At 42.4% G+C, this 23,025-nt stretch overlaps 4 protein-coding genes across 5 annotated transcripts; 2 read left to right on the top strand and 2 right to left on the bottom strand.

Moving 5' to 3' along the window:
* Positions 1-112: 112 nt before the first annotated feature.
* Positions 113-1,890, bottom strand: npy (neuropeptide Y). Its single transcript, XM_058047861.1, has 4 exons — positions 1,767-1,890; positions 1,486-1,673; positions 553-642; positions 113-425 (listed from the first exon to the last, which is right to left on the bottom strand). The coding sequence occupies exons 2-4, from the start codon at positions 1,671-1,673 to the stop codon at positions 404-406; spliced, it is 300 nt and encodes a 99-aa protein (XP_057903844.1). The 5' UTR covers positions 1,767-1,890; the 3' UTR covers positions 113-403.
* Positions 1,891-10,426: 8,536 nt separating this feature from the next.
* Positions 10,427-13,507, bottom strand: fam221a (family with sequence similarity 221 member A). The gene is made up of 6 exons (XM_058047842.1): positions 12,690-13,507; positions 12,216-12,389; positions 11,312-11,502; positions 11,172-11,242; positions 10,981-11,113; positions 10,427-10,894 (listed from the first exon to the last, which is right to left on the bottom strand). The coding sequence occupies exons 1-6, from the start codon at positions 12,746-12,748 to the stop codon at positions 10,818-10,820; spliced, it is 705 nt and encodes a 234-aa protein (XP_057903825.1). The 5' UTR covers positions 12,749-13,507; the 3' UTR covers positions 10,427-10,817.
* On the top strand, positions 13,077-18,005 carry ccdc126 (coiled-coil domain containing 126). The gene is made up of 3 exons (XM_058047853.1): positions 13,077-13,399; positions 15,352-15,816; positions 15,895-18,005. Exons 2-3 carry the CDS (start codon positions 15,588-15,590, stop codon positions 16,134-16,136), a joined length of 471 nt encoding a protein of 156 aa, XP_057903836.1. The 5' UTR covers positions 13,077-13,399; positions 15,352-15,587; the 3' UTR covers positions 16,137-18,005.
* A 229-nt stretch (positions 18,006-18,234) lies between these two features.
* On the top strand, positions 18,235-22,108 carry tra2a (transformer 2 alpha homolog). Of its 2 annotated transcripts, XM_058047823.1 has the most exons (10): positions 18,235-18,427; positions 18,951-19,212; positions 19,589-19,722; positions 19,805-19,961; positions 20,041-20,091; positions 20,378-20,566; positions 20,814-20,929; positions 21,017-21,169; positions 21,235-21,305; positions 21,382-22,108. In XM_058047823.1, the coding sequence occupies exons 4-10, from the start codon at positions 19,929-19,931 to the stop codon at positions 21,390-21,392; spliced, it is 624 nt and encodes a 207-aa protein (XP_057903806.1). In that variant the 5' UTR covers positions 18,235-18,427; positions 18,951-19,212; positions 19,589-19,722; positions 19,805-19,928; the 3' UTR covers positions 21,393-22,108. The 2 variants fall into 2 exon arrangements, with proteins under 2 accessions (XP_057903806.1, XP_057903805.1); XM_058047822.1 differs by lacking the exon at positions 18,951-19,212.
* The last annotated feature ends 917 nt before the right edge of the window (positions 22,109-23,025 follow it).

The following is a 23,025-nucleotide window of genomic DNA, read 5'->3' as shown; positions in this document are numbered from 1 at the left end:
CAGTGTTAGTGTACATATTGAATCACTTTCCCTGCTTACATTGTGCAGAAAAAAGGCTTACAGAAGTCAAAAGTCATTTGAATAGATATTTAATATCCCGGTGTATTTTATAAACCCTATTTACAAGATTGTACATGGAATAAGCAAGATAATTGTGTTCAATATTGTCGTTTTCAAGCAGGGGCCATTGTGAAAATGATGAAAAAGTAACACATTTTTCAAAGAATTCATCTTTAATTGCACAAATATACAATACAATTGACATACCCACTCCTCCTGTTGACTTGCAACATTCACAGATGACGACTGTGGATCAAGTATTTACAATTTGACAGTGTCACAAAGCAGCAGAACTGTAGCAGATGGGTAAGGAGGAGGAGGAAAGTGACAGAGGCGGGTGTCATCACCACAATGATGGGTCATATCTGGAAAAGAGAAGAGAAAACAGAATGGCCATCTTGAAGAGATGTGTACTCACTGGATATGCATGATGCATTTTCATACAACTCTTGTACTGACTCTCAGATTATTTTTCAAATACGAAACACAGACCTTGACTGTGGAAGGGTGTCTGTGCTCTCCTTCAGTAACAGCTCTGAGACCAGTGTGTCCAGTATCTCAGGACTGGACCTCTTTCCATACCTTGGGATGCAAAGATGCAAAGATTATTAAGGTGGCGTCAACTTCAACTCCATGATAACAGTGTGTGGAAAAAAACACATAAAGTTGTCTTTAAGAGCAAAAAAACACATCCTAATCCTCTGCATATCCTTTTATCTTGTGTCCAAGTGAAGAAGACAGAACACAGCATGCAGGGATTATTGCAAACCCGGGATGTCATGCTTCTTTTTCTGCTTCTTAGGTGATAAGCCTGCAGTAACGAGTTATCTAGATATCCTACAGTCTGAATACAGCATGAAAACCACAGGCCCATTAGGTACACCTGTGTGACATATTTTTTGTTATATATAAAGATATGTATTTCTCTAGTTCAGATCAAAAGATGAAAACTGTACATCTGCCATCACTGTAGCGACCAACTTTTTTGATCCTCTGGTTGACTTTGTTATAGGAGACACGTTTACAGACAATACAGCAGGAAGAATAATATAAATAGAAAAAAACAAAGTGAAAAGAAAGCTGCAAATAAAAGCCCGTAAAAATACACAGGGGGTGCATTCCCTGCAAATGCGCAAAGGATGGGCAGAGGGCACCACAACAGCTCAAGGTAGGAGAGAAAGACAGTGAATAACAGCACGCAGTAATGGTACAGCTGCTCCCTTTTGGTTTGATCCCACCCATGGGCACTTTTAATTTATTCGTCAATTTGTTATTTTGCACTACAAATAATTAGTTTGCCATGTGTTTGTATGACAATTCTGTATCAGGCCCTGATTTGCAACTAAATAGAGATAAACACACCCACATAGGCACATTATTATGTTATCATGACTTGCGTGTGTATTTAGAATACTAGTATAGTACCTCTGTCTTGTGATGAGATTGATGTAGTGTCTCAGGGCTGAGTAGTACTTGGCCAAGTCTTCCGCAGGGGCGTCCTCCCCAGGATTCTCTGGTTTCACCGGGTAGCCTGCTGCCAAGGTGCCCAGGCACAGCAGCGCCCACAGCAGGAAGCCCAGGGTCCCCACCCAACTGATAAAGTTAGAATGCATCTACATGGAGAGAGTAGAAAAGACACAGTTTGATTTCCTGCACAATTGCACGGAGGAGAAAATCTATCTTCACGACAATATCAATATACTTACAATTCCCAGGGTGTTGTTGGGTTGTCTGTGCGCAATGCTGTTGCGTCTCCTCTGATCTGAAGTGTGCCTGGTGCGCACTGGGGGCTTTATATGCGCGCACCAGACGCGCGTCAGAGCTGCACTCGGTGCTGCTTTCCTCCATGTGAGCGTCACCAGTGATGCTGTCATTGCTTCTGTGTTTTCTTTTTTAACTGTCTCCGCTCATTAGTACAACAGTCAAGCTAAAATAGTCGATATATACGTGACGTATAGCCAATAAATGCTGATTAGACAGCTAATATATGTTTGATAGTATATATTGATGGAGTCTTTGGAAAGATTCATTTAACCAAATGTATTGTTTTCATTCATTCATTCATTCATTCATTTTCTACCGCTATAGACAAACAACCCTTCACACTCACATTCATACCTATGGACAATTTGGAGTGGCCAATTAACCTAGCATGTTTTTGGAATGTGGGAGGAAACTGGAGTACCCGGAGAAAACCCACACATGCACGGGGAGAACATGCAAACTCCACATAGGTATGAATGTGAGTGTGAATGGTTGTTTGTTTATATGTGCCCTGTGATTGGCTGGGGACTGAATGGGACTGGATGAATGAATATGTATTTAATATATATTAAAATATTATAATGCAAAATGTCACTTTGACACAAATTTAGCCATATATATTTAGGCAAAATGTCTAAACAATTATGCCACAAGATCTTTTTTTTCTTACAAATACAACACTATGAACAAATGAATTTTCACATTTACAACTGAGCTGTGTGTGTGCACGCATTTGTGCACTGAACCTAACTTGGGAAAGATTTTGTGGGGAACCTAAATGTATAATTTTAGGCCTATGCGGCACATTGTTGTGCATTGCTCCAGTACCATGGTGTACTTTCCGACAGCAGAGACCCCGATACCAGCGTGAACATACACATACGATTGTGTTGTCGTTCCAGATGGCAATCATGTAGTGATTCTTCCTCACAATGACTTCTATGCAAAGTTGCAAAAGAGTGGCGGTAATACACTGCACTTCACAAGAGGCCTCTCACCAAAAGATGCTCGTCATGTTGCCTGAAATATTCTTTTTGACGAAATCAATCCCTGATTTTCTTATATACCGTAACTCCTCCCACCAAAGAGAAGGAGAGGCAGGAACAAAAGGTCTAAATTTGAATATGCAGACATGAGCCTAAGCTCCAGGGAGCACATTTAACATAAAAAAAATCCCAAATAGAAGTTCAATGAATGTGCTTCATTTACCTCCCATTCATCCCCACTCTTGTACGTCAGCTCCCAGCCATATAATCTAGCAAAGTCACTTTTCTTCGTCTTAAGTTGCGAGGAGGATGTTGTGAGGGCCTTTTGTGTCACACAGGATGCGCTCCAAGCGAGATGAGGAATGAGACACAAGTGCGAGAACAAAATCGCGGCCCCGATCATGATGATTACCGGCAGGAATTTGACTTTCTGGGCCTCTTCAGGAGAGAGACACATTCAGGAAGTCAACGTCAATGGGCCTGACACCTTCGGCGGCTCGGGCCTGACTAACTGTCAAAACGTGTAGAAGTGCGTGTACGCCATATCACATGTCGGAGAAAGTTGAGCGGTCAACTGATGGTTGGTCTAAACATTGGAGTGACACCTGAGTGTGTTGAGTGTATGAGCTGATTTCACAACTCGCTAAACGTGATGCATCAATACACATCCATCAACGAGGTGTCGGCGTCGCTCATCTGTGCAGGTGAAGTCACTCGGGAATGTTTTTACATACTGTATACTCAAGGGCGGAACTTTGGGTTAAAATCATTGCCTGTTCGGAATGATGTGATTATATTCAGGGGGTTAAACTGGCTGGATCTGATTTTTGGGGGTGTCGTGACCCCCATATCCTCCTTGCAAATTACATACCTGTGTATACTATACATTCATGCTATCTCAATCCATTTATATTTTATATAGAGCTCCTCTTAAACGGCAAATTATTTACCAACTTTAGAGTGAAACTACAACCACAACAACAAAGTACGCCTCATTTTAAGCTATCTGTAAAAAAAAAGATTTTTCTTTTGTTTGTGTTGCTGTTCTGTCGACTCAATGGTTAATCGTCGTACCCAATTAATCGACAACTATTTTGGTAATCAAATAATCTTGTTTTTTATATAAATATGTACATTCCTCTGATTTCAGCCTCTCAAATGTGAATGACCTAACTCATTATGCTTCGGATTAATCCACACAAAAAAAGATCATTATTGTGTTTTTGTTAACAGTTGACAGTTTATTATTGAACATTATGTTAACAGAATACTCAAGAGAGAACCTGGTATATGGAATGGAATGGAATGGAATGGCCTTTATTGTCAAGATGTACAACGAGATTGGAGAGCTTCTCCTTTCAGTGCAGTAGTCAAGTTAAAAAAAAAAAAACATACAAAAGTAGAGTAAAAAGACAATTTAACAAGATATATACAAGATATATACCAGATATCCAAAATATGCACATAGTATTGCACAGGAGCATATGCAGGAGCAGACATATTGCAGATATATTAATTTTAGTGCAATGATAAATTGGCCATAGTGCAAATAATGAGTGGTGTATACAGATGAGTAAAGTCACATATGAGTGTATTGGGTTGTTAAATAAATAAATATGTTAGAGGTAGGAACAGAGGCAGTGATGGAAATATTGCACATTTACATTACATTTGTGCCCTTTTTCAGAATAAAGAGGCGTTTTAAAACAAAAATCAGATTCATCGATTCATCGAAACAATAATCGACTGATTAATCGGTTATTAAATCGTTAATTGCAGCCCTAATCACAACCACAAAGCGACAAAATCTGATCCCAGTATGTTGTGTCACTGTGTGAAAAGCGCCCTTTTTTGCGTACACGACTATAGCGAAGAAACGACCTCTGAAACAGCATCCATCTTTGATTGGTGTGCTGCCTGAACAACACACACACCATTTATTTGGAGAACACATGACATTCTAATCGTCTTCCACTGATGGATAACCCCCGAGTGAGCTCCACACATGACATGGATTACATTAGCCGACCACATCCAATTTGAGCATCATTAGCAATAAAATTATTGGGACCTCGTACACACACAGAGTTTTCCACTGAGGCTCTGTCGACAACCAAAGGCCCACAAGAGAGAAATATATCAAAGATTGTTCTGAATAATTATCTACAGATCAACATAACAAGTTAGTTATTTCCTACAGCAGGAAATGATCTCATGTAAAACAGGAGCTACAGTATGAGAGGCTTGTTATTATTGCACTACAGCTTACTGTTATAGGCTTGATATATATATATATATATATATGATGTATGCTGGAGTCTATCCCAGCTGACTTTGGGCGAGCCATTCACACTCACATTCATACCTACGGACAATTTAGAGTCGCCAAACCCCACACACAGATACCCAAGCGCAGATTCGAAACCATGTCTTCCCGATCTCCTTTAAAGCATTGACTCCTATGAAAGTGACAGTAATAACTAAGCAGCACAGTCTTTCATTCATTCATTCATTCATTTTCTACCGCTTTTTCCTCACGAGGGTCGCGGGGGTCTTCGGGCGAGAGGCGGGGTACACCCTGGACTGGCCAACCAATCACAGGGCACATATAGACAAACAACCATTCACACTCACATTCATACCTATGGACAATTTAGAGTCGCCAATTAACCTAGCATGTTTTTGGAATGTGGGAGGAAACCGGAGTACCCGGAGAAAACCCACGCATGCACGGAGAAAACTCCACACAGAGATGGCCGAGGGTGGAATTGAACCCTGGTCTCCTAGCTGTGAGGTCTGCACGCTAACCACTAGACCGCCGTGCCCCCCCAGCACAGTCTTATCATAATATAATAATAATCATTGTGATTTACACTCATAGCGGCTACCATAAAAATATTAGCATTAATCACACTGAACAAAACAAAACAGATGAAACGGAGAGGTTTAATGGCGCTGGGAGACTCATTAGCATCTTTTCCAAGGAGAACCTCGCACAATAAGTTTGAATGCACATTTCTCCTCTACATTGACATCTAAATTGCTGCTTTTCTGTTCTATGGTGGTGACACGGAGCACGGTTGTTATTTAAAGCCTCGGCAGGCCAGCGTTCACACGGTGGTGGTTACCGTGCATTAGCAAAGGAAGGAAATAGTTGACTGATGCGTACATTTTTATTTCGTCAATTTTGTTCCCCACCACATCTGCTTCCAGGGTGAATACAATGCACCTGATAAGCTCCTCTGATTGACGGCTGAGCAGAAGGTCGCGCCACATTGTAAGCGACGCGTTTGTTTGGCTCAGGTGTGACGCACACGTCAGAGTTGCATCGGAGGATGCCTGTAAAGTTACTGGCAGACAGGTGTAGACAAGACGCGTCGTAGAAAAAGGTCATCGGTGTCAGAATAACGTCAGCTTGACTGACAGATGCGGGAAGATTAGATGATACCCTGTGATCAGACATACAAATGTATTGTTTTTCCACAGGCTGAATGATGGAGTATCGTCATTTCAAGTCTTTATCTATGTTTGCATAAATGTCATGATGAATGCCTGTGAATAATCAGTTATTACAAAAATGACCCATTGAAAGCGACATATTTTTATGCTATTTTACTTTGATTTGAAATTAGTAAGATGCAGATTTTGGACTCATGAATACATGGGAAACACATTGTTCAATAAATCATTAAAATGTTTTAAATAAAATAACAGATTTTTTAACCAGTCCCATCTGGGTAGCAGCTGTACCATTACACCACCAGGGACTGATGATTGAGCAAGCGAATTGGTATTTTATCCATCCATTTTCTCTACCGCTTATCCTCACGAGGGTCACAGGCATGCTGGAGCCTATCCCAGCTGTCTTCGGGCGAGAGGCAGGGTACACCCCGGACTGGTCGCCAGCCAATCATAGAGCACATTTAGACAAACAACCATTCACACTCACATTCATACCTATGGACAATTTGGAGTCACCAATTAACCTAGCATGTTTTTGGAATGTGGGAGGAAACCGGAGTACCCGGAGAAAACCCACGCATGCACGGGGAGAACATGCAAACGCCACACAGAGATGGCCGAGGGTGGGATTGAACTCGGGTCTCCTAGCTGTGAGGTCTGCGTGCTAACCACTAGACCGCCGTGCAGCCCTAAATACATTCATTCATTCATATTCTACCGCTTATCCTCACGTGGGTCACAGGCATGCTGGAGCCTATCCCAGCTGTCTTCGGGCGAGAGGCGGGGTACACCCTGGACTGGTCGCCAGCCAATCACAGGGTACATATAGACAAACAACCATTCACACTCACATTCACACCTATGGACAATTTATGCCTCTCGGCAGATATGCGCATCTACCGAGAATGCGCCCCCTTGTGCAAAATGGGGCCTCCCCATGGATGTGTACGTATAAAAGTATGAATTTGCACTCGAGCTGCAAAGAGCAGAGGTGTTTGTCATATTTTGTTTCCCCTATTTAGCTAGCAGAGGGAGACAAATGATTAGAATCAGCACTTCGTATAGCACCACGACAACCACAATAATAACATCTATTATGCCTCTCTAAGGGAGCACTTTCTAACAGATATTCAAAAAAAACCTTACATGCCCTGTTAGTTGTTATAATACTGCATTTTTTAAATCATCGCCATTTACGGTCCTAAATTTTTGTACATGCGGTTATCATTCTCCTTAAGTCTAACTGTACTTGGAGGGTATGCAAAGTTTGTTTATTTGTTTATTACTCGCTGACTTTCGGAGGAACCCCCCCCCCCCCCCCCCCCCAAAAAAAAGAGCCCCGACACTTATTATTGTGATATGTATTATTTTAGAGTGGGTCGGCACCCTTCTCCTGCACATCCACTTCTTTCTTTCTTTCTTTCTTTTCTTAATTTATTTCAGACATGCATACTATGTTACATTATTCTTTCTCACATATACACTTACAATACAATACACTTACAATATCTATTTATGTATATACATACACACATATATACATACATATACATACACACATATCTACATATATATACATACACATACATACACACATACATGCACACACACAACACCTCATTACTACACGTGTCTGAAAAGGAGCAGGAAGAAGCAAAGCTTATTAAATCCTACCCCTTCTCCACGCCATAGCAGTTACCAATTCAATAAGTGATTTTTTCCACACATATAACTAAGTCAGGGGCGGGCAAATATTTCGACTCATGGGCCGCATTGAGTTAACAAAACACACACACACACACGCTGTTTTATGATTATAATTTTGCTTGAATTATTTGTCTAATTTTATCTGTAAAATGGTTATACTATCAGCTGCATGTTCTCATGTCCCTTTTTTCAGGAGCACTTTAAAGAAACTATCAAACTATAATTTAAATTTACATTTTTTTTGTTGCAAGTCATGTTACCAGTTTGTATGTTAAAAGTTGAAATACTGAGAAAGCCACTGGCGGGCCGGATTCAAACGCTAGGTGGGCCGCATGTGGCCCCCGGGTTGTAGTTTGCCCACCCCTGCATTAAGTATTTCTTTGCATGCTAATTACCGCTTTAAGCACTGATTTGTAGTGCTGGATCTGTCAGTCAAGCTAGGTGTGGTTTCTATGGGGATCAGGCAAGGCTGGTAGTCATTTCCTTCAGGCAACAGGACTAAATAAAATACTGTTGTCTCCTAAATGAGGTTGCTATGCAGAGGCAATTACTTTGTGACACTAATAATGTGCGTGCATGGCCTCTTCAACCTGGGTAGGGGTGGGAGCCCAAGTGGAAAGAGGTCAATAAAAACATGCAAACATGTCAGCTTTCACATGGAATCCCTTCCACTCACACACTCCCCCTCCCCCGATTACTACGCTGAGACTCAGGTGCACGCTTCACGTCCTCCACGAGCCAGCCACATTCCTTGCCTTCAACGCCACCTGTTCACCGCCATCACAACACAGGTGACCCCCCCCCCCAGCCAGAGCTGATCGAGTACGACAGTACGACAGAGTGAAACCTCATTTCGAGGCGACGTTAGTCCTATTTTATTTAAAAGAGAATAAACATGGCTCGCCTCAATCTCCATTCACCATGTGGATTAAATCAGCAGTCGTCACTGCTGATCTGCCGTGAGGAATGGGATTAATCAATGGGAAACGGTACATCCGTGCGCCAACCAAACACTGCAATCGTCACTCAGCGTGGATCTGCTGTTATTTTGGTGATATGTTGTGTGGGCGTCTTTCTTACCCCAAGAGAAAATCAAAAATTAACATTTACATCTTTAAACTGACCACCAATACAATATTTTGCTAGCTAGCCCTTACGAGAGACAAGGGACATATTCATTTCTTTTCTCTGTTTGTTTCTTCTATTTATCCATTACATGGTGTTCTCTAGGGCTGCACGGCGGTCTAGTGGTTCGCGCGCAGACCTCACAGCTAGGAGATCGGAGTTTTCTCCGGGTACTCCCGGTTTCCTCCCACATTCCAAAAACATGCTAGGTTTATTGGCCACTCCAAATTGTCCATAGGTATGAATGTGAGTGTGAATGGTTGTTTGTCTATATGTGCCCTGTGATTGGCTGGCGACCAGTCCAGGGTGTACCCCGCCTCTCGCCCGAAGACAGCTGGGATAGGCTCCAGCACCCCCCGCGACCCTCGTGAGGAAAAGCAGTAGAAAATGAATGAATGAATGGTGTTCTCTGTTTCCCATTCAAAGCATGCAGCAAAATTTCCCACCTCTCATGAGACGAGACAAGATTTTAACATGAATTTTAAGAAAAGTACAATAAAAAAAATATGACTAGATAGACTTTTTTATTTATTTAACCGAGTCACAAAACAAATGAAATGTCTCTTGTTCCACAGATTGACACTCAAATGTATTGTTGTCAACATTTTGGAGACCAAATAAACCACTGTTACTAGGGATGTCCGATATTGGTCGATATTGTCCAACTCTCAATTTCCGATATCGATATGTGTAACATGTGATGGAATGAACATGTTGTATACAGCATTTTTTTAAATAGCATTTTTCAAGATTGGGAAAAAATCATATACCAATATCAATCCATTTTTATGCTGATATCAGACCGATTATCGGACATCCCTAATTCATTCATTCATTCATTTTGTACCGCTTATCCTCACGAGGGTCGCGGGGGTGCTGGAGCCTATCCCAGTTGTCTTCGGGCGAGAGGCGGGGTACATCCTGGACTGGTGGCCAGCCAATCACAGGGCACATATAGACAAACAACCATTCACACTCACATTCATACCTATGGACAATTTGGAGTGGCCAATTAACCTAGCATGTTTTTGGAATGTGGGAGGAAACCGGAGTACCTGGAGAAAACCCACGCATGCACGGGGAGAACATGCAAACTCCACACCGAGGGTGGAATTGAACCCTGGTCTCCTCGCTGTGAGGTCTGCGCGCTAACCACTCGTTAGCCACCACTGTTAACCACTCACACAAATTTTGCACAACTTTGTGAAAAAGGCTGCCACCAAATCAAGCAGTTTAGGAAAAAACAATCACAAAAGACACCAGTGTTGTCAATACAGGCTTGCCTTTATTGGTAACAAAGCAAATTAGTGTCATATATGGAATTCATAACATTTCTTAACTGATGGGCAATAAAAAACAATCTGCGGACCAAAAATGTCTCCCTAATCACACTTTGGTACAACGCTACCAGTTAGAATTTTTACTTTTCAGTAGGTCCAATTTCAGTCAGTCCACTTTAAATAGTGGAGAACAATACGTCACTGATCACATCTATAGAAAATATCTATTGTTTCATCCAAAGAGTCAAATGGTGCTTTGTTCAGGCTTTGCACAGATTCCACTGATAACAATAAATGTTGATTGGCTCTCTGTGGCACGGCGGATAATCACCGTGGTTGCAAGAGAACAAAACGACTGCACATTTTTGGCCTTTATTTGCGATTGGCAGTACATTTTTACTATCCAGGAACAGGTGGTCCGTGATGTGAACACTTATTTGGTCTTCTTACTGCATGCGGAGCTGGAGGCTGATGCTGAACACTGCTGGCTGTCGTCATCTGATTCCTGACCTGAGTAATACAACATACGGTATTGCATGAGGTATTGGAAGTAGTTACTACGATAATTATGAAAGGATGTAAAAGTGCCTGCTCACATGACCCGTTAGCCCCCAAAGCGAGATAGCCATCCAGCAAGGAACTGAACCCTGTCAGACCCCCCATCGCAGCGTAAGGGACGTCCCAGCCTACCGGACGACCCCGTGCCTCCCTCTCGGACTTTGTTTCCACCTAAAAGGAAAACATCTTACTCGTCATTAACGGTAGTGTCATAGAAGGTTCAGCTTACCATGGTGTGGTGATTGAAGCTGGGTTGGCCACACCCACATGTATACGGGCTCCGAAACCCAGAACAGTCACCTGAAAAAGAAAACTGTTATTTTTTCGTTCATTTTTTTCTCCCTTCCACATTCGAGGTTGACAACTCACACTTTTCGCACATATGCCCAGCAGCTTCAGTGTGATCCTGAGGTAAATGTTTACACCTGCAGCGAACCGGTGCCCCCCCAACATGGGGGACGTACTCATAAGCAGGACAACGACATCCTCTGACACAACAAGGCAGGGCCAAAGGCCTCTCGGAGGGAATGACCTCAAAGTCTGTCTTATGCTGCTTGTATCTGGAAGAGACCACCTTGAGGTTAAAACCCAACACCATTCTTTTACATCCAAAGTTTATTATTTATTCCAAAAAGGTTACTAAACATGGAGGCCTGGGGCCAGACTAACATCACAGTGGTCAGTCTCTGGAAAGATGTTGAATATTATTAGGACCACTTTTTTAGATTTTACCATGACATATTCATTCATTCATTTTCTACCGCTTTTCCTCACAAGGGTCGTGGGGGGTGCTGGAGTCTATCCCAGCTGTCTTCGGGCGAGAGGCGGGGTACACCATGGACTGGTCGCCAGCCAATCACAGGGCACATATAGACAAACAACCATTCACACTCACATTCATACCTATGGACAATTTGGAGTCGCCAATTAACCTAACATATTTTTGGAATGTGGGAGGAAACCAGAGAGAACATGCAAACTCCACACAGAGATGGCCGAGGGTGGAATTGAACCCTGGTCTCCTAGCTGTGAGGTCCGCGCGCTAACCACTCAACCACCATGCCACCTACCATGACACATAATCATTTTAATTAGCGACAAGGAATTGAACAAAACCATGACACAATGAGACAGCTGGAGAAGACACCAGGGAAAACAGAAAATGGTCTGGTTGACACAAACACAGCACGACCAAATGAAACACCGCCATAATAAACATATGCTCAATTGTTGGTTCTCCTTTTGCATGAAACGGCTAGCATATACGTACTACCTATGTGCACAGAAGCACTGCGTCTCCGGACCAATCAGCTTGCAGTCGATTCCTCCTGGTACACCAAAGCTCACATACAGCCTGTTTTGTATTCGCTGTGGGAGTATTTTCCTCTTGTACTCCTCATATTGCTCGGGTGTAAACAGTTCGCCTCCATCGTCATCACCCACGATCCTACAAGAGACACATTTGAGCTTTGTTTCAGTAAAAAAAAAAAAGCATCATTTAAGTAATGCCTTGTGCGGTTTAACAGGATTATGTTATGGTTAAATACATCAAAATCCATTTGAAAGCCTTTGAATGATCTAATAAGACCAAAATAATTGGTTATTTTCATATTTGAGTGGATTAGAGCTGTTGATTTAGAACAGTGTGTTCCCCCCTTTCTGTTTATTCACATTTAGCTCATCAAAACACATTTGAACATCACTTTAAGAAATGACCAAAGTCATAAATTGTGACAATGTAACGAACCGTGTGTACTCCCAATAGTCATCCACTGCTTTTAAGGCTGAACTGTTCAAGGATTCCATTGGCGATAAAAAAAACCAAAACAAATTTGAAGCTTGTCTTCTATGAAAACACAACGTGTCAACGTAATGTTGCTATGGAAATGACCTAGGGTCCCTCTAACGGCCGCTTACGGTACTGCATCCTAACTCAAAATTCGCCTATAAAACGTTCTTTCTGTAAAAGTTGGCAGGGTAAAATATATGTTTAATTATGTGTTGTTTAAGCTTTCTAATGAATTGAGCTGTTTTATATAACATATCGTCAATTAGCTGTTGTTTTGTTGTTTTCGTCTGCGGTGGCGCGCGAGGAACGCGGAGTGACCACAACTCCCATGATGCTCAGCGACGAGGCACACTGACTCTTTAAGGGGAACCATGACGGTCAGTTCAGATGCATGCTTGTAATTTGAGCCGTCGTTGTGCACTTTAGCGGGGTGAGCTACATACCGTTTGACGGAGCTTAGCATAATAAACGTCATAGGAGTCAAAGTAGAAAGCCTGCAAGTGTATATATACATACAGAGAGAGGGCGGAAGCATCGACATTTTTTTAACCGCAACATCAGCTTACGTTTGCTTCATTATTTTTAACATCCAGAAGATTATGTTTGGACCCTGCGACATGGCTCTTATAGCGTCAAGTTCAAGATAACCTTCGATGCAGGACACTGAGGTAAATGAGCATACTTGTTATATGTGACATTTACGTTAGCATCTATAGCTAACACGGAGTTATTGTACTAGCTTCCTGTCAACTTCCTTCTTTCCTTGTGGGGTTGTTATTTTTTCCATTTCACTATCTTTATTACATTATACACTTCTTTCCTGTCTCATTCAGGCGTGACATTGTGAGCAAGTATTTGTTTGCTGTCGTCGTTTTGTTAGACAGCTTATACATGCCACTGTTTGATGTTATAGTCAATGTTTAACCAGTGTGCCCTATCATACCATCTGGTTTGCGAAGAAATGGACCTAGAAACTAGTGGTGCGTTCAATGTCTCCTAAATACTGGGACGTCTGAAGTGAGAAGTTGTAAAGTACAAATGAAATGAGAGGACTCCACTTTTTACACATTTTGCTGACTGAAAGGGTGGTGTTAAGTATTCTGGGAGCGAAGGGGTGGGCAATACATGAACATGGTGGTCCATCGGGTCAAATGCCAACAACACATTGATATCATCACGCTAGTATCAATCAGATAGTAATGAATACACCCTTTTAATGTTTGGCTATATTGAATAGCATAATAATAACAAAACCATACATACTGGTCTCTATTTTGATAAATGCACCATCACACAAGTCCATGTTGACAAAAGAGTCATAGCTCTTGAAAGCTTTCTTTAAGGCCGTTCATATGACATATGACTCGATGGGGTCTGTTGCACATCGATTTTTCATATTTTTACCGGTGAACTTTGACCTTTCCCTGTTCCCTGTACTGTGCACATCATGAATGTTACTCTTCTAATAGCATTGAGTGGATTGTTGTCTATATAAATGTGCTGTGCCGCTTTGGTTCCAAATTACAGTATACATGTTTTTAAACCAAACAATGTCATGTTGTGTAGTTAAATAAGGTTTAAAAACCTCACAAACGCTGAGCCGGAGTTTTGCATCATGGCCAACCTGACACTATGGATAGATTACAGTTCTATGGGACCTCTGCTTCCCAATGCCAGATTATTCTGTTGTGTGGAGCGTTTGGCTGCCATGTCAACCATCTTGGCTTTGTTTTCTTTTTTTAAGATGATAGATGTGGCTTAAAACTTATGTCCCTTTGCCACGGTGAGGTCCTATTTGCACTTGCATGCAAAAACAAGATGCTTAAGGTAGCGCAGTAAGTGTGTTGTGTTGCAAGTTTGACCTGCTTTTCCACCTTTTGTGTATTTGTCTGACACATCCATGTGACATGTGTGAAGGATGTGAGATTGTTATTTTTCCGCCACATACAATACACCTGTCCTTATCATTGCGACTCAAAACATACAGACTGATGTAAGCATAGTCGCCGACTGTAGAAGCAAGGAGCTTTGTTCACAGATCCTGCTGTTGCCATTAAAGAGTTTTCTTGTGGTTTATTAAAAATCTGCTTATTAAAAATCAGTGCCAGAGGCACTGAAAGAATGTGTACCCTCATTAGGCTCACGTGTCACCTAACGGGATCTAATACAAGGGGCTGCAAAAAAACGATACTGTATTGCCCTCTAATGTAGCTAAATATGGTAACCTTGCCCTTGATAGGGTGTGCACGTACTCCTAATAAAATGAATGCATGTCAGCCTGCTATTAAAAGAGATCACAAAATGGATACTGTTACCTCTCTTTTCATAATTTATTCCCTCCTGTCGGGGCTCAATAGGAGGTGAGGCTGGCACATCCAACATTGAATGGATCTGTTGACAAAATTTTGAATAGTGGGAAATGATCGCCTAATTTTAGCTGCCGACCACGCTAATAAAGTAATGAATGCAGCTTATCTGATGGTGCTCACAGTCACAGACGTCCAAGGGACGCAAGGGCAATCCAGAGGATGGATTACAGTAAGAATCTCTACAGTAAGAACATGTTAAATCTGTGATACATGAATCCATTTCTTTTCTTTACCTTCTTTGTTCTCCACAGGCAAAAAAAATGGCAGCGGACATCCGATATCTTAGCCCATTGATGACCGCTGGTGGACCATTGATGACCGCCGTCTGAGTAGAGCTCCCTCTCCTCCATTGTGAAGTTGTATCTTCTCACCTTTCATTGGATACACACCACTGAAAGACAAGAAATGTAGCAACTGCCAAACTCGTGGGCTTCATCACATGCAATAGCAGCATCCAACCGCTGCTTTCCCGCCAACCCCCACTACCATGCTGGGCAGACGCAACATGTCCCAAAAGCTGAGTGTGGTGCTGCTGATCTTCGGCCTGGTGTGGGGACTCATGTTGCTGCGCTATACCGTGCAGCAGCCTCGCCACCAGAGCAGTGCCGAATTACGCGAGCAGATCCTGGAGCTCAGCCGTCGATACGTCAAGGTCCTGACTGAGGAGAACCAGAGGGCACCGGGCGGGCCGCGGGGAACCACCATGGCGGGTTACGGTAACAACTGCACGCTATTTCAAATATTGACGGACAGCACATATGGGAGCTTAATGACATATTTTTATACACACACAGCCGATCTGAAGAGGACCATAGCGGTGTTGTTGGATGACATCCTGGAGCGGCTGGTCAAACTGGAGGGGAAACTTGAGTTGGTGGTCAACGCCTCCGTCACCAACACCTCCCATGGGGGTGTCCTTGCTTCCGCTTCCACCGCCCTGCAGAGATCCTCCAAGCACGAGAGAGCCGGCGGCCACCCCTGGATGTCTCGCTTCAACCAGCCTCGCTCGCCCAGCAGGCCTCAGCTGCATCTATGAGCGTTGTTTAGATGCATCGACTGACTTTATGCTCTTAGCACAGCCCACTTTTCCTGAATTTATCCCAGGATATTCACAGAGTTGAAGGAAGGGATGCTTCTTTTTGCCCCTTTATTTATTTTGCCAAGATAGCAGAGTGCATTGTTTTGTATTTCTCTTTTGCATTTTTATAATAGGCCATATTTGAATCTGAGGACTTTTAGCGGCTGCAAAAGCTTTAACACATTCTGGCTTCAGACACGTACAGTGGAACTCGCCTGTGTTGATCGATAACCTCTCTGTCAACCCGTCAATTACAAAAACGTTGCAGCTTAAGTTGACGTCGACATACATGGTCGACCGCTTTTCTCGACATAGGAGAAACTTGCATAAGCACAAATCACCTATATCAACCAACTTAAATCCCTGTATACTATTACTAAAGTGCCCGCTTAAGTCGACATTCATGATCGACCACTTTTTTCGACATAAGTGGAACCCACTTATGTCTGTCCCGAGTCAACAGTGTTGTTTGTCACCCAATTCATTTTGTTATTACTAAAATGTGGCTGCTTAAGTTGACATCAACATTCATGATTGACCACTTTTGTCGACAAAGTGTGTCCCGCTTCGGTTGACAATCTGTATGTCAACCAATTCATCAAGTCTGGGTCCATTCTGGTCTTTTTACTAAAAAGTTTCCGCTTAAGTCAACATACATGGTCAACTGACTCTGTCGACATAAGCGTAATCCATTTATGTCGGTACCGCTTATGTCAACATGTTTGTGGCAACCGATTAATCAAGTCCCTGTCCACTGTGTTCGTATTACTAAAAAGTGGGCCCTTCAGTCGACGTCAGCATTCATGATGGACCACTGTTGTCGACACAAGTGGAATGCACTTATGGCAACAACTTGTGTGTCGACTACTTCATCAAGTCCGGGTCCATTCTGTTGTTCTTATTACTAAAAAGTACCCCAAGTCGACGACAACATAAAGTGGTCAACTGCTATTGTCCACATCAGCAGACCCCATTTAAGTCTATTCCGCTTATGTTGACAACTCGTCTGTGTCAACCAATTAAGCCTCCATTCCACCATGTTCTTATTACTAAAAAGTAACTGCTTAAATCGACGTTGACGTTCATGATAACACACTTAAGTTGGTCCCGCTTATGTTAAGTTGTCTTAAGACATTTCCTATATTGTCCTATATTTCTATTATTCTTTCAGGTCACAAGTACATTTTTTTGGTTCTGTCGACAACTGTCGCTTACATCTGTCAGTCAGCCAGCACTGAGTGTCAACATCAACAGTACACCCTAACCACCTAGCGTCAACCTGCTGAACAGTTTTCGCACAAATGAATTGTTGTATTTGAGGTGTTGCTAGATAGAATATGAAGTCAGCTAATACTCTACTTAGCAATTAGCAATAGGGACAGCTAAATGTGTAGTCCAAAGAATGTTTGCACATCTCTGTCTTTACAGTGACAGATTTAATAAGATGAAGCCTATTTGACGCAAATCATGAGCATTTGCTTCTCAGCTAAAAGCCAACGGTGTATTTCTTTTCCGTCACTTGCCTTGGGTGTTATTGCACTCCAAGTGGAATGGAATGAATGTAGTGCACGGTCAGCAATTAGCACTTGGGCACTGTGAAAAATGACTGACCATCTGCTTATATTACACGTTCAGGGTTCATGCTGCACTGTGACTGTAGACATTTTCTAAAAATAATGGGCTCATCCACTTTTGGTGATGATGGTGATGTATGTGGGAGGTGATTGTGACGCGGGCAAATAGTTGTGACGTCTCATTTATTCAGCCTACAAATGATTGCTTGTCACACCTTAGACCGCCAGACTCAATAAACTGTTGTTCAAATGTCTCATTTTTAGCAGTGCAATAAATGTACAAGAGTAGAAAAGGATGGTGAGTTCACTGCGAGGCTCTGTACAAGATTTCCATAAAAATTTAAACTCGGGATTTTTACATTTTTAAAAGTTTTTAATTAGATTTTTTCACACACCCCTGCTTTGTCGTACAATATCGACGTTTTACTAATGAGGCGTTAGAAGACGCTGGGTTTTTTCAAAGAAGGGGCGTGCTAATCGGAAATGACGTACCCTCGCGTTGGACCTGAACGCGCCACACGCGCGCGCCATTTTCCTCGTCAGGAAGCGCTCAAAAACGAAAACATTTGTGTCGAAACATCAACCTCACCGTGTTTAACCCCACATAACTTTATCGTATCAACCTTAGCCGGCCTGAAAATGAGTGACATCGACGACGGGAACCACGAGAGACGGGTAAGTAGTGACAAATCAACGATATATAAAAGCACTCTTTCCCCAGTCCTGGGTTGGCTGCCGACAACAACCTACAATTTGCACGTACAGTTAACCCCCTCAAAATGCAGAACGCTGATATTTTGTATGCTAAAACTATATCTATTTAAAATGTTTTACTACACAACACATACCAAGGACGGTTTTTGCTTTGCTCTGATATGCTTTTACAAGGAGCTAGCTAAACTAGTAGATGTTAGCTTTAGCTATCGCCTTGTTGTTAGCTTAGAGTAGCCATTATTTTGTTTCTTCGGGCAGTATTACAGTCCTTTAGCATGAATGCAGACATTTTTGGTCGTATAAACACTTAAAAGATCGCTTTTGGCCAGGTTGTTTTAACTGCCATGTCTGACATTTTGCTAATGTTAAGACTCACCAATGTGATAACGTAACTGAAATGCATTCAGTGCTTTTTTTTTTTTGCTATATTCCGGATATCATCAAATCCTATCTTAATTTTATTGAATGTTCTTCTTTCATTAAGGTAATTGCTCGTGAAGGATTTGAAGAATTTTATCCAAGAATGACGAAGACAAAATTCCAAGATAAAAGAAGGCTATTGAGAACATGTACAGAGCAAAGTTGGAGAGGGAGGAAAAAGTGACGGAAGATTGAAGGCAAATAGAACACTAACCGTCTAAAAATTTGGCTGAAGAGAAACACACGGAGAAAACTGAAAAACAGAAGAATGAAGAAGAATAGAAAAGCGGATTGAAAGGAGTAGCGTGTAAAGAATCTGGAAGAATGTGTGTGTCCCTAGGTTAAGTAAACATGTTGCTTTGTGTCACCTTTTGTCTTTCCTTTTTCATGCTCCCATTCTGTAAAATGGCAGTTGCATGTTGGATTTCCCCCTATAATAGTCATATAGTATAAAATATTGTTTGATGGTTCATGACAACCAGTCGTAACATTATGTACACATGCACAATCTTGTTATATCCATGATATGTTTCAGCGCTATTCACAATAACAGACTTCAATGAAGGCGTCTTATCAGATTGTGCATGCGTACCTAATGAAGTGGCCGGTGTGTGTAAGTTGTACTTGATATTACGTTTAAATGTGTTATTGTGTCAAACACACGTACACAATAAAGGGTTGAACTTTCTGGTGTGGCAATAGGGGTCTCGCTCCCCATCTAAATTGGATCGTGGAAGTCCAGCTCGGCCCAAGTCAAAGAGCAGTTCGAGATCCCCAAGTGCATCCCGAGCCGCCAAACGCTCCGTGTCCAGATCCCGCTCTCGATCAAGATCAAGGTAAGTTATGTATTATTAAGGTATGAAACACCATCGAAAAATGTGTTCACTCATCCACCTGGTTTTCTGTTCTAATGTTTAGGTCTGGGTCTCGGCGAGACTCCAGCCGTCACTCACGATCTCGATCTCATTCCCGCCGACGGAGGTCCCGTTCTCGTTCCTACAGCCCCGACTCCCGCCGCAGGAGGAGCGAGAGCACCTCCCCGATGTCGAACCGCCGGCGTCACACTGGCAGCAGGGTGAGTACTGGATATGATATTATTCTTATATTGTTTTTTTTTTCTCCCCACATTAACCCCCCCTTCATTATATCAACAGAGCCATGACACAAAAGAAGCAAACAGTCATGGCGGTGGTGCTGATGTTAGGGTATGTGGACCTTCTGGCATATTTTGGCCAGGCCTGATGTAATTGACGTGTATGTGGATGAACATGGGAAGTAGTGTACATTCAATGAGACACAGTATCCTATGTACAGTATATTGTATTTCCTCTCCACACTATTCATGTAATGTATGTAATTTCCCTCCATGTTCCAAGTACTTGAGCCATAACCAGCTGCTTTTAAAGGGGTTTATTGTACTGTACCGAGTACAGTACCGAGTTTTGGTCTAATCAACCTTTTTGTATGCGCTTGTATTGTTGACCCTTCCAGGAGAACCCTGACCCCAACACATGTTTGGGGGTATTCGGCCTGAGCCTGTACACCACAGAGCGAGACCTGAGGGACGTGTTTTCTCGCTACGGTCCCCTGGCCGGGGTCAATGTGGTGTTCGACCAGCGCTCGGGTCGCTCCAGGGGCTTTGCCTTTGTTTACTTTGAGAAACTGGAGGATTCCAAAAAGGTGTGTTTGTCCTTTCTCTATTTCATGAATAGATGCTTGCACTCAGACTGTTATTCTGTCATGTCGGGCCTATATGAAACATCAATGCAGTTGCAGAATTTCCCGTTTTAAAGGCCCCTGCCACACTTGAATGTGAATGTGATTACCCCAATGCACCACTAGGTGTCTGTCTTGTAACAACCAGCATCTTCCAGGCACATGACTCAGAGTTTTCTAATGACAGCACTCCTCTCTTTGTGTTTCTCAGGCAATGGAGAACGTCAATGGTATGGAGTTGGACGGCAGGAACATTAGAGTAGATTATTCACTCACCAAACGGCCTCACACCCCCACACCCGGAATCTACATGGGCAGACCAACTCAGTAAGACCCACAGTCATTTTCACACTGATACTTTTTTTATGTTTTACATGGTCAGAATTGGCATTTTGGGTTGTTTCCCCCCCATAGCAATGGTGGTGGTGGCGGCGGCCGAAGAGGGAGGGATTCGCATTATGACAGATACGACAGATACGATGACCGATACGACAGATATGACAGAAACGAGCGTTATGAGCGATACGACCGATATGAGCGATACGATGAATATGATTACAGATACAGGTAAGTCATAGCGGTGTTTGTGTTTTCAAATGTCCTAATTTTAAACTCCACATGTTCCACCGCAGTCGCAGGCACTCCCCATCGCCGGGCTACGGTCGATACAGGTCTCGCTCACGGTCTCGCTCCTACAGCCCACGTACGTGTGATCCATACAGATACCTTTAGTGTCACCATCATATGATCGTACCAATACCTGCGTTTGCTTTTTGCAGGGCGATACTGACGTTCTGCAACCAGCATGTCTTTATTCACAGGACACCCCCACGTCCCCCTTTTGAGTTTTTGTTTACATACAATAGGTGTCTTGATTTGTTCATGTGAGCAAAGAACCTTTTTCTGTAGTTTTCATCACAAGATGGTAGTTTTGGTTTAATACTCCAACCTCTTCCGGTAAGTACAAAGTAAAGTAAAGGTGTGTGTTCACACTTTTTCATGGGAAAGCCATTCCATGAGTTTCTTCTGTGATCACACACTTGTTTTTTCCCCCCTGTGTGCGTATGGAACTACAAACCTGATATGCATTACAATACTTGTGTGTGTGTGTGTGTGTGTGTAATATTGCAATACATCACATAATACAAAAAGGAAGAACCAAAGCCTATTTAATCCCACTCCCTCCCCGACCCCACCTGTTTCACATCAATTGCAATACATTTGTTCACTTCCTGTATTCCACATGTACTCTTTGCTCGTTTAACGATAAGGTAGTATAACAATGTGGTAGTCAAAGTTCTTGTGTGGGAGTTGAGATGTGTGGGTGAGGTGGGAAAACAAGCAAGGAGGAGTTTCACAGAACAAGCCCGATGCCAGGATGTTGTTCCATGTTCACACAAAGTTAGGTTAATAATGGGGGGGGGGACACTGTTAAGATTCTCTTAAAGTTAACACTGCTTCCATTCAGTTCTACATCAATAAAAACAAAGTGGAAAAGACCTTTAATACCTTTTTTATTGGGTGTCTCATTTCATCAGCTGTCAGACATCAGAATAGACACAAAAGTACACCGAGCTTTTCTTTCAATTTCTTTCCAACGTGAATGACAGGAAGTGAATGCCATTACACACTAAGCATGTGATCTGTTTGGTCCGCATTCATTCTCCTGCACTCAAAAGCTTTCACTTGAGTGTCATGCAAAATGAGTTTATACCCAATCTTAACATTGACGATAATGTAAGTAACCTGAAGGTAGGAAATGACTGACTGAAATAATGGAGCAGTTGATTCAAATGGGGTTGGTCATGGCCGCTGACACATCACGGGGCCCCTCGCGGTTATGCATCGCTTCACTTTTGATCATTCACAAAGTTCAAGGCTCCAAACTACGACACCTTTCACGAGACATATGGAAGTGCGCTTGAATGATGAACTTTATGCCATGATTTGGAACTTGGCTTACACCCTAACCAAAAACAATGCAGATCATTCATTATTGCGTGACATACATTAGAGCAGTTGCTGCTGCCACGCGGTTGATCAGCCGGAGTAAGCATGGCTGAAAGGTTATGTTATGTTAAAGCCATTCCTCACTGGTGTACACACAGAGGGAACATCATGTACTATATACGTCCTATGGCTGCACAGCAGGCTGGGCAGGTCTAATTGACAAATAAGTATTACATAGAGGTGGTCAGACATATGGCCTTGCAGGAGGATTTGACAGAAAATCAACTTTTATCTGTTATGTATGAACTTTTGATGAAGATTAACAGGGCTTCAGTGTTTAAGAACCACAAATAATGCAACCTTTTGGGGCCTTTTAGGTACTATACACACTAAAGTTTAAGAGGGCATGGTTAGATCTGTGAGTTATGTCACATTACTAGAGTATATTCAGGTGCAAAAGTCACTTTTTTTAT

The sequence above is a fragment of the Doryrhamphus excisus genome, chromosome 14 (assembly GCF_030265055.1).
Source record: "Doryrhamphus excisus isolate RoL2022-K1 chromosome 14, RoL_Dexc_1.0, whole genome shotgun sequence".
Taxonomy (NCBI): Eukaryota; Metazoa; Chordata; class Actinopteri; order Syngnathiformes; family Syngnathidae; genus Doryrhamphus; species Doryrhamphus excisus.
Note: the sequence above shows the minus strand (reverse complement) of the source record. Positions and strands in the feature narration are given on the sequence as shown.

Bases quoted from the DNA above. Each gene is read 5' to 3' on its own strand.
- tra2a (XM_058047822.1), top strand. From the start codon at position 18,236: ATGACGTACCCTCGCGTTGGACCTGAACGCGCCACACGCGCGCGCCAT. The intron at 18,428-19,588 runs GTAAGTAGTGAC...GTGTGGCAATAG, and splicing joins ACGGGAACCACGAGAGACGG to GGGTCTCGCTCCCCATCTAA. The intron at 20,567-20,813 runs GTGTGTTTGTCC...TGTGTTTCTCAG, and splicing joins AACTGGAGGATTCCAAAAAG to GCAATGGAGAACGTCAATGG.
- fam221a (XM_058047842.1), bottom strand. From the start codon at position 12,748: ATGGAATCCTTGAACAGTTCAGCCTTAAAAGCAGTGGATGACTATTGG. The intron at 12,390-12,689 runs GTTCGTTACATT...TGTCTCTTGTAG, and splicing joins GACTATTGGGAGTACACACG to GATCGTGGGTGATGACGATG. The intron at 11,503-12,215 runs GTAGTACGTATA...GGTCTCTTCCAG, and splicing joins CAGTGCTTCTGTGCACATAG to ATACAAGCAGCATAAGACAG.
- npy (XM_058047861.1), bottom strand. From the start codon at position 1,673: ATGCATTCTAACTTTATCAGTTGGGTGGGGACCCTGGGCTTCCTGCTG. The intron at 643-1,485 runs GTACTATACTAG...TTGCATCCCAAG, and splicing joins AATCTCATCACAAGACAGAG to GTATGGAAAGAGGTCCAGTC. The intron at 426-552 runs GTCTGTGTTTCG...TCTCTTTTCCAG, and splicing joins GACACCCTTCCACAGTCAAG to ATATGACCCATCATTGTGGT.
- ccdc126 (XM_058047853.1), top strand. From the start codon at position 15,588: ATGCTGGGCAGACGCAACATGTCCCAAAAGCTGAGTGTGGTGCTGCTG. The intron at 15,817-15,894 runs GTAACAACTGCA...ATACACACACAG, and splicing joins AACCACCATGGCGGGTTACG to CCGATCTGAAGAGGACCATA.